This window comes from Berghia stephanieae, chromosome 9, assembly GCF_034508935.2.
Source record: "Berghia stephanieae isolate SIO BIC M18660-M18661 chromosome 9, UCSD_Bste_1.3, whole genome shotgun sequence".
NCBI classification, from domain to species: domain Eukaryota; kingdom Metazoa; phylum Mollusca; class Gastropoda; order Nudibranchia; family Aeolidiidae; genus Berghia; species Berghia stephanieae.
In genome coordinates this window covers 2,062,254-2,073,544 of record NC_088368.1, presented here as the reverse complement: position 1 = coordinate 2,073,544, position 11,291 = coordinate 2,062,254, and the positions used below count along the sequence as shown (strand labels likewise).

The 11,291-nt window shown below is 37.2% G+C and overlaps 1 protein-coding gene across 1 annotated transcript in view; it reads right to left on the bottom strand.

Moving 5' to 3' along the window:
- Positions 1 to 3,831: 3,831 nt before the first annotated feature.
- Positions 3,832 to 11,291, bottom strand: part of LOC144980257 (broad substrate specificity ATP-binding cassette transporter ABCG2-like) — a 34,154-nt gene continuing 26,694 nt past the window's right edge. The window contains 8 exon segments of the mRNA XM_078927886.1: positions 3,832 to 3,849; positions 4,757 to 4,822; positions 6,328 to 6,433; positions 7,425 to 7,482; positions 8,054 to 8,137; positions 8,900 to 9,016; positions 10,746 to 10,844; positions 10,847 to 10,896. Of these exon segments, the coding sequence (XP_078784012.1) occupies positions 3,832 to 3,849; positions 4,757 to 4,822; positions 6,328 to 6,433; positions 7,425 to 7,482; positions 8,054 to 8,137; positions 8,900 to 9,016; positions 10,746 to 10,844; positions 10,847 to 10,896 (598 nt within the window).

Genomic DNA, 11,291 nt, shown 5'->3' with positions numbered 1-11,291 from the left:
TCATTTTACACCTGAGTACGGTTCCAAGAACTCAACTTTGCACAGAGCAAGGCTCGAACCCAGGACATTCCGATCTGAAAGCGAGGGTCATACCACAGACCCACATAGCCGCACAAATAAAAGTATCAGTGATATTTGATACGAGCACCAATTGTAAAATAAGAAAGTCCATTTAAATATAACAATTAAATATAGAACGAATGGCACGTTGATGGGTTGTCTTCGTGATCTTACACTTCATAAAAATATTAACCGGCCAACCCAACATGTAGCAATTTTCAGGTCTGATAACACAAATTGTTTTGGGCCCATCGTTGTAATAAACATATTCCCAATCCAATGTGAAAAATTGTCCATTACAACAATGTGGAAACACGCCCAGAATTACGTTTGACAACCAGACCTGCTAATCAATGCACATTGGTCCAACCCTTTCAGTGTAAAAAAAAAAGAAAGATCACAATGAATTTTCTATTCCCATCGGAGTGTAAATGGAACTAATTTTCAATTTCATACAATACAAATTGGCTGTTGGGTGCCTTATGAATTATCTGACTTGAAAAGGGTAATGTGAGCAAAGCGCAATACAAAATGTAAAACAATTTAGAATAGGTCTAGTATAATCAAGATTCAGATTTAAATAGCCTGTGGGAGAAAACAATTGTCATTGTAACTAAATTTGGAAGTGAAAAATCTTTCGCCATCCCCTCCCACCACTCATCCCGCTTAAACTAATTAAGAAGTTTTAAGTGGCAATAGGATTCAATAGTCGTAACGTCACTTCCTTCCTAATGACGCATGGTAACTTAGTAACACTGGCTCTAAACTATCGGAACAATGGCGGACGCCCTTATGAAATATTTTTCCGACGAGCATAAAAGTGTATCCAGAGGAGAAAAACATTATAAAAATGATATTGTTTTGACTTTTATACATTCTGATCACACTTTCGTCACATCACATGACACAGCATGTCAATGAAAAGACACATCGTGGTGGACACATTATTGACTGGGTATTGACCAGCGTTGACATGCAACTAGCGACACCTATCAATGTAGATGATCTTTGCATTTCAGACCATCATTTAATATCTTTTGGCATCAGAGGGGGACAGTACACGACACAAAAACAAAAAAATAGTTGTTTCGAGAGATTTGAAGAAAATTGACATAGAACTATTTAAAGCGGACCTCTCTACCTCTCTAACTACACATTTTGAGAAAGAAGTGACTGGTGACAATTTTGATAAATCAATTATTAGTGTTATGGATAAGCACGCACCTCTCACGACAAGATCTGTGAACATCAGAAAAGAATCACCATGGTACAATTTGGAGGTAAAACGTATAAAGAAAGAGAAAAGAAAAGCGGAGAAGAAATGGACAAAATCTGGCCTGACAATTGATAAGGAAATTTACATATCATTCAAACATAGACTCAAAGAGGTGACAATTAAGGCAAAGCGTATCTACTATCTTGATAAAGTTGATAACATAAAAAGTCCGAAGGAGTTTTATAAAATCTCAAATAAGCTTCTAGGCAAAGAGATCAAAACAAGCCTGCCACACCACACTGACGACAAGCAAACTCGCGGACTGCTTGTAGAGTATTTCATGAATAAAATAACAACGATACGGAGTGAACTTGACACAGACGAAACAGAAGCAGAATATACCTCTTTTTATGGTGAACCCTTAACATCTTTCAAATAAATTTCAATAAATGACACCAAGAAAACGATTCTCTCTAGTCCTAGCAAATCATGTAGGCTCGACCCTTTACCAACATCCCTTTTGAAGGAGTGTATTGATGAACTTGCACCTTACATCACTGAATTGATTAATCAATCATTAAGGGAGGGAGTTGTTCCAGAAAGCTTCAAGAAAGCATTGGTGAAGCCATTGTTGAAGAAAGCGGGACTTGACAGTGATAATTTTAAAAACTGTAGGCCTGTATCAAATCTACCATTCATTTCCAAAATTCTAGAAAAGATTGTACTAAAACAACTTTCTTCTCACGTGAAACATAATAACCTCGATGAGTGCTTTCAATCGGCCTATCGTCAAAATCATAGCACAGAAACAGCATTGATGAGAATCACAAATGACTTGCTGCAAATTATTGATCAAGGAAAAACCACCCTCCCTAGTCTTCTCGATCTTTCGGCGGCCTTTGACACCATCGACCATGCCATACTACTTCAAAGGCTACAAGTTACTTTCGGCATATCAGGCACTGCTCTAAACTGGTTTGCATCATATCTTACTCAAAGAACTCAATCAGTTTTAATTGGGGAAGTAACTTCGTCAGAGCGTGACCTTCATTTTGGTGTACCTCAAGGATCCGTTTTAGGCCCAGTCCTTTTCGTACTTTACACTTCCCCTGTTGTGAGAATCTTAGAGCAACATTCTCTCGCTTACCATATGTACGCCGACGATACCCAGATATATAGCATGTGTTTGCAATCCGATATAGTTTCAAAGATAACTGTTTACGAACAATGCATCAACCATGTGATGAGATGGATGTCTGCAAATAGATTAAAATTAAATGGCGACAAGACTGAAGCCTTATTCATTGCTAGTTCTAATAATAAGACAGATCCATCTACACTGGCACTGACAATCAACGATAATGACAAAATACAGCTCACAACATCAGCAAAAAATCTCGGCATCACCTTAGAGAGTGATCTGTCTATGAACAAACATATTAACAATGTGAGAACAAGTGCTATCTGCATTCTAAGAAATATCAGAACAATCAGACCATTTATTAATAGGGAAACTTGCAACAAATTGGTAACATCTTTGATATTCCCGAAAATGGACTACTGCAATGCACTGTTTGTTGGTCTTACAAAGGACAAAATAAACAAACTCCAGAAAATACAGAACATGGCAGCCCGCGTTGTACTGCAGAAAGACAGGAAAACTGCAGCTCCCGAATTACTACAGCAGCTGCATTGGCTGCCAGTGGACCAGCGGATTAAATATAAATATTCAACTATCGTTTTCAAATGCCTGGAGGGCTCGTCACCAGCAAATCTCTCAAACCTCGTTGAACGGTATAACCCACAGCGATCGCTTTGATCAACGAACGACCTCAAATTGAAAACACCCCGCTGTCGAGTAAAAGCTGGTGAACGCGCCTTTCAGCATTCTGGTCCAAGGTTGTGGAATTTACTACCACTAGAGATACGTTCTTCGTCTTTACTAGAGGAATTCAAGCATTGATTGAAGACATTCTTATTCCGACAGGCTTTCTTTTGATTATGTGTAAAATTAGCGTTGTTCGTGTACTGTGTTAGGGCTTAATGATTAAGTTAATCTATGTTATGCGCCCAGAGCCCTCCTGATGAAGGGATGTTTGGCGCACTATAAATCTATACCATTATTATTATTATTATTATTATTATTATTATTATTATTATTATTATTATTATTATTATTATTATTATTATTATTATTATTTAAGACACATGAAAGGTTCTAGCCAGCTTGAAGAATAAAAATTAATGATTTTCTTTGTTTAGAACCAAGATGGCCACCGTTGCCGGGCGGCATGACATCAGACTACTGAATCCAATTATTTCTTTTACCTGTCAGAGAATCCTTTGACAGGGTCTTCATCCAGTTGCCAGAAGATGGCGCTGATGATGACAGCAAAGAATATGGACGTCAGAGTCTGAAGTAAATAAATAGATAGATATAAGCAGATATAAAATAATACATTGCCATGCAGTCTCCATTCTCATTGCACTTCACCATGATTTATAATATTTATTTTCAACCATAGATTGGAATTAGATAGTTAAAATCATTTTATTCAATCGTAGGTGATGACCTAAATGAAAAAAAAAGTTAGAAATGTCAGTATAAATAAACAACGTGAGCGTAGAGACTTAATGATTGAATAAAATCCAAACCTCGATTAATCAAGAAACAAACCCTCCCTTAATAAAAGGTAAAGAGTAAAGAAATACGATCGGTCATAAAGCTATAGACAATATATTTCAAAAATAAATAAAATTCTCTATATTTATTCATCCCATAGGAGAAATTTGTATCTAGGGTCTATTCCAAGGGATGACTGGAATAACCCAGGGGTCAGCCGCAGTGCAGTATGCTAGTTGATTACTGAATGAATGAATAAATAAATAAATATATAAATAAATAAATAAACAAGAATATCAAAAGAGTATATTATAGCTTCGAAAGTATTGGACTGGAACCTCAGGCAGAAGATCAAGGGGAAGGCCACGAGGAACATGGAGAAGAATTAAAGAAGCTGATATACAGAGAAGTGGTAAGACCTGGAATGAGATTTTTTTTAAAGTTAGCTCAGGATAGAGAAGGATGGAAACTGTTTGTCTGTGGCCATTACCCTGACCCAGGGTGAAAAAGGCAATGATGATGATGATGATGATAGAGAAGGATGGAAACTGTTTGTCTGTGGCCTATACCCTGACCCAGGGTGAAAAAGGCAATGATGATGATGATGATAGAGAAGGATGGAAACTGTTTGTCTGTGGCCTATACCCTGACCCAGGGTGAAAAAGGCAATGATGATGATGGAAACTGTTTGTCTGTGGCCTATACCCTGACCCAGGGTGAAAAAGGCAATGATGATGATGATGATGATGATGATGATGATGATGATGATGATGATGATGATGATGATGATGATGATGATGATGATGATATGATAGGTAAGCAAGCAGGTGAGTAACAATGTTGTGGATACAACTCACAGTGAGAACACTCGTCTGTGGATTTCGGACTATATTCCTGACAGATCGACCAGCCACAACTCGAACCTGAAAGACACAAACATACAATAGAGGGATTCATACGTGTTTTATACATATAAATATATATACTTTTTTTGTGCGGCTATGTGGTCTATGGTATGACACTCGCTTTCGGATCGGAAGGTCCTGGGTTCGAGCCTCGCGCTCGGGGCATAGTTGAGTCCCTGGAAACGGCTCTTTACTCACATTCTCTCACCGTACTCAGGTGTAAAATGAGTACCTGGCCGTTAACAGCGTTGTCTTTGTCCGAAAAATTGTAATATCGCCTAACAGGCGTCATGTCCCGTCCTACATGTTAAATGTTGCTGTTGACCAGGGACCCCTTGTAAAGCGCTTTGAGCACATTCAGTGGATATTGCGCTATATAAAGCTCAAATTTTTAATATGTATATATATATATATATATATATATAATATATATATATATTATATATATATATATAAATGTATATATATATATATATATATATATATATATATATAAATGTATATATTATATATATATATATATATATATATATATATATATATATATATATATGTGTGTGTGTGTGTGTATGTATGTTGTGTGTGTGTGTGCGTGTGCGTGTGTGTAGACAGTTTCCTTTCAAGTCAAGCACAACATTTTGAGTAGATCACACCTCAATCAACACCATCAATTTATGTAGGTTACATATTTATATGATAGATACTTATCAACGTGTACATATATACAGGTCTGATATCCACACCCACCTATAGGCCTAGTTTAACATTGTTGTAATGGACGATATTTTGCGTCATTTTTTTGAGATTTCCATTACAACAATGAGTCCATAAGGTATTGGGTTATCAGACCTTCAAATAAGTACACGTTGATACGTATGATTTAAGCATGTTTTCCAAGTGCGTGATATTATTATTCATTGAAAGAAAAATCGTCAAGATCGTTTTCCTTTTGGGCATTCGGGATCTCATTTTGTAGAGTTCTTGCTTAAACAAACAAAGGGATGAGTATCAACTCCGGGTGCTTTCGACGTATTTTATAATTCCCCGTCCAGCCAGCAGTGACAGGGTAGATACGTTTGTTAGCTCTAATAAAGTATTTGTTTTGCAATAGGCCAGTGTCCTGTTCTAAGGGTAGCAAGCAACAATTTCTGTGAAAATTTGTTGCATTTCTCGTTCCGTGGGCCTTATGGCTTCGAAGACAAAATAATGCTAATATAAAATGATGATGAAAATAATAATGATAATAATATAATAATAATAATAATAATAATAATAATAATAATAATAATAATAATGATGATGATGACGATGATGATGGTGATGATGATGATGATCATCATCATCATCATCATAATCATCATCATCATCGTCGTAATAATCATCATCATCATCATCATCATCATCATCATCATCATCATCATCATCATCATCATCATCATCATCATCATCATCATCATCATCATCATAATCATCATCATCATCATCATCATCATCATCATCATCATCATCGTTCCAATTCTCACCTGTGTTCCAAATGAGGTGGCGTAGTCAATCTTCTCCAATGCCTCGCCATTTTTGCCCCCACGGGATTCGAACCCAGACAAAATTTGGTTTGCCTCTGTCTGTAAACTGTCATGGATCAAAGTAAATCAAATTGGTTGCTATTGACAACGGACAGTTATAAAAGGACAGCTGGCAGCCAACTGATATTAGAAATGTGGGAAAAATGATGTCATAGGTATTAGATCAAAAAATAAACAATGTAGGAAAATGGTATCATAAGTATTAGATAAGAAGGAACAATGCTACAAAACAACACACAAACTCCAACCAAATTTAGTCTTCCCGAAAATTTAGAAAATAAAACAAGCAAACAACCCCCCCCCCCCCTAAAAAAAAACAAAAAAAAAAACCCAAAAACAAACAAACTCGCAAACAAACAAACAAACAACAAACAACCCCCTCCCCCCCCCCCCACCCCCATTTCCAAAGCTAACAAACAAACAAACAACCAAACAAAAGGATATATAGATGGGACAAGGTAGGGGAATCCACAGCCAACTTTTTCAGTTTATTGTCATTAAGTTTCTATAGATGGGGTGATCACACAAACAGAATACAAATATATATAGAAAGAAATCGAAAAGAAAACAAACAATAGCAACAAAAATATTCTAAAACTAGAAACCAACCATTTCCTCCACCTCTGTCTGCCCCCATTCTGTATTGTCAGGAATCCCTGGTGGATTGGGTATATCATGTCTTATGTGCCCCGTGGCTCAATGAGGATTTAGTAAATAATGCCCCCCCCCCCCCCCCCCCTCCATTCCCTTTCAATTTCTTTTCTCTTTCGGGTTTCCTTATAACAAAAACTTATCACAGTAAACATTCCAGTTAATCACATCTTATAATGAATATCCATTTTTTAAAAACAACAAAAACAAAAAACAAAAAAAACAAAAACAAAAAACAAACAAAAACAAAAACAAAAATAAACAATCAAAATAAAAAAACAAGAACAAAAAAAAAAAAAAAAAAAAAAGAAGAGAAAAATCCACCCCCCCCCCCCCCCCCCTCCCAAACACTAGAATATTTTGAAACCAGTTCTAATTTCACTTACTTGCTATTCCAAGTAGACTTTTTAAATGCATCCACCAGGTTATCATGCTGTCCTACCGCTGTGGATACAGACAGTGGATACAGACAGTGGATTATAAGACTTTTTAAATGCATCCACCAGGTTATCATGCTGTCCTACCGCTGTGGATACAGACAGTGGATACAGACAGTGGATTATAAGACTTTTTAAATGCATCCACCAGGTTATCATGCTGTCCTACCGCTGTGGATACAGACAGTGGATACAGACAGTGGATTATAAGACTTTTTAAATGCATCCACCAGGTTATCATGCTGTCCTACCGCTGTGGATACAGACAGTGGATACAGACAGTGGATTATAAGACTTTTTAAATGCATCCACCAGGTTATCATGCTGTCCTACCGCTGTGGATACAGACAGTGGATACAGACAGTGGATTATAAGACTTTTTAAATGCATCCACCAGGTTATCATGCTGTCCTACCGCTGTGGATACAGACAGTGGATACAGACAGTGGATTATAAGACTTTTTAAATGCATCCACCAGGTATCATGCTGTCCTACCGCTGTGGATACAGACAGTGGATACAGACAGTGGATTATAAGACTTTTTAAATGCATCCACCAGGTTATCATGCTGTCCTACCGCTGTGGATACAGACAGTGGGTTTTAAGTTATTCCAAGTAGACTTTTTAAATGCATCCACCAGGTTATCATGCTGTCCTACCGCTGTGGATACAGACAGTGGGTTTTAAGTTATTACAGATTTTTTACAAATATCGCTTATAACTCAAGTAGTATAATCTCATTCATTAAAATTTTGTGGCATTTGAAATTGAAGATCGTTGCTATAAAACCCAATAGAAAAACACCCTAAACCTCTAATGACTCTGAATTTCGTCATTTTCTTTTTTCCTTTTGTTCCAAGATTTTTCTACAACAGAGAAGACCTACAAAATATTCTCTCTCGTCTATCTGGAATTTAGTCATGTATTTATGTCTTTATTGTTTGTGTTTTTTAGTTGTTGGCTGAAGAAGGGTTTTGATCCCGAAACGTTATGTGTTTGGTATTTTGTTCTTTTTTTTTTTAAGTTGTTATATTCATCTTTGTTTTCTACTTTTTACAATCCACAGTTTCCATCAGCTTTGTATTACTTTGTCATTTTATCCGTGTGTGTACAGTCACCAAAAAGAACGGAATTTTGAAAATTCTGACACAATTTCTGAAAAACCCACGAAAGACAAGATAGGAATCCTTTGGGGAAAAAATGGACGTTGGCATCTCTGTCTATAGATAGTATGCGCTTGGCTAAGAAGCTCACAACATTGCCGTCCGGAAGTATTACGGACCAACACACAAAACTGTGCGTATCCATGAACGTTTATAGTCGGGTTAATACAGTTCAGTGAGCATTACTCATAAACGCGGATGGCAAAAAACAATAACAAAGACCTGAGTGACGTCAACTACGAACTGTCTATCAATCCTACCTTCTGCTTCCGCTAAGTCATCCTCGTCACCAACCTCCATCTGAATAACTGTGGGATCTCCGTTGATGACGTCAAGAAAGAAGTCTGGTGGATTGTTGTGTTCGTGGCAGAGGAAACCTGAAGTAAAATAAATAAACAATAAAATAAAATAAATAAATTCCCTTTATTCATCCCTAAGGGGAATTTTTTCTTTAGGGTCTATTCCAAGGGAAGACTGGAATAACCCAGGCGCCAGCCGCAGTGCAGCGCCGCAAAGTGAGCTAAGACTTGCTCAAGGCCACACAACCGGCGGGTAGTCGAACTCGGTACCTTTCGGTACGAAGCAAAGATCATACCTCTGAGCCACGCTGTCAATTATTAAATTGAGCTTTTATTATAGCGCAATATCCATTAGAGAGAGAGAGAGAGAGAGAGAGAGAGAGAGAGAGAGAGAGAGAGAGAGAGAGAGAGAGAGAGAGAGAAAATAAGTAGGAGTGAAATATCTGTTCAATGTTACAGTTATCGTTTAACGTTATAACAAGTGTAACTAAATGACAAATTGCCATATTTATGGACAATAAAAATCTATTATTATTATTATTATTATTATTATTATTATTATTATTATTATTATTATTATTATTATTATTATTATTATTAAACCCACTCTACTTACTTACTTACACATTCAATGCGCTTTACAAAGGGTCCATGACCAACAGCAACACGTAAAATAAAGAACGAGACACGACACCTGTTAAGCGATAATACAATTTTTTTCCGAGAGAGACAACGCTGTTAAGGCCAGGTACTCATTTTACACCTGATTACGGTGAGAGAATATGGGTAAAGAAACTTTTCCAAGGACTCAACTATGCGAAAAGTGAGGCTCGAACATAGGACCTTCTGGGCCAAAAGCGAGTGTCATACCACAAGACCACATAGCCGCACAGTATGTTAAAAAAGTATAAAAATAACTTCATGATGGATGTTTGAGCTTTATTTGAGCTTTATATAGCGCAATATCCACTAAATGTCATCAAAGCGCTTTACAAGGGGTCCCTGGTCAACAGCAACATTTAACATGTAGGACGGGACATGACGCCTGTTAGGCGATATTACAATTTGCTGAATCAATAAAGACATAACATTACAAACCTGGTATGCTCATTACAATATTATGTCACAATAGCGCCAAAATCTCATTTTACCACTCTCCGCTATACAGACAACCTCTTTCATTTCCAACATAACGACAGACAAGGTTTGGGTTAAATTCACGATACTGTAAATTATATTTCGTAGTCGTCCTAAAATGAAAATTTTACATGACATAATGGCATTACGTGAATTTATAGTACTCAAACACAAAGCACAGAAAACTTTTTTTTTAAAGAGGGAGTGGAAGGGGGGGGGGGGCATAAAAACAAGTTTAAAAAACACAAAAATATGGAGAGAGAAAAAAAGGGGAAAAAAGAGAGAAAAAGCAAAACAGTTCCCAAAACAATGAATGATAATAATTAAAAAAACAAAACAAAATGGGGAGGGGGGTGAGACAGAAAAAGTGTAATACCCACTAAACGTGCAAAGAACTTTACATAGAACAGCAACATAGGTTGTCAAAGGGCCGTAGATGAAATAGCAAATTCGACAGATTGAGGAGGGATTAGGAGGAAGAGCAGGAAAAAGAAGAAGAAGAAGAAGAAGAAGAGAGGAGAGAGGAGGAGGAGGAGGAGGAGGAGGAGGAGGAGGAGGAGGATGAGGATGAGGGAGGAGGAGGAGAGGAGGAGGAGGAGGAGGAGGAGGAGGAGGAGGAGGAGGAGGAGATAAGGAAAAGGAAAAGCAAGAAAAATAAATTTGAGCATACCTTGTTCCTTAAAGAATGTGAGGGCTTCCTTGGCTGGTCCATGATAGACCGTGTGTCCGGCAGACAACAACATAAGGCTGTCAAACAGCCGGTAGATAGGTAACGAGGCTGGTGGATGGAGAAGATGATGGTTCGGCCACGTCTCGAAAGTCTAGCAAAACCAAACAAACAATGGAAATGATGACTCGAGGGAAAACAGTCATAACGTCTTTGGAAATGACGTACAACTGAAACTATATTTGGTATTCACGTTACAACTTGATATGTACAACTTGAATACAACAAATCTGTTGAAACTAAAGGTTAAAGCTTGATATATCGTTGAGGACAATGTCTACATATATGCAGGTCTTACACTTGAACACATTAAGGGCCTAGTTTAACATTGTTGTAATGGACAATATTTTGCGTCATTTTTGAGATTCCCATTACAACAATGAGCCTATAATGATTTGGGTTATCAGACCTTCAAATACGTGCACGTCGGTTGATTTCAAAGTAGTAGTTGGTTTGGTTAGTGCACCATTCTTTTTAAAATAAAACGAA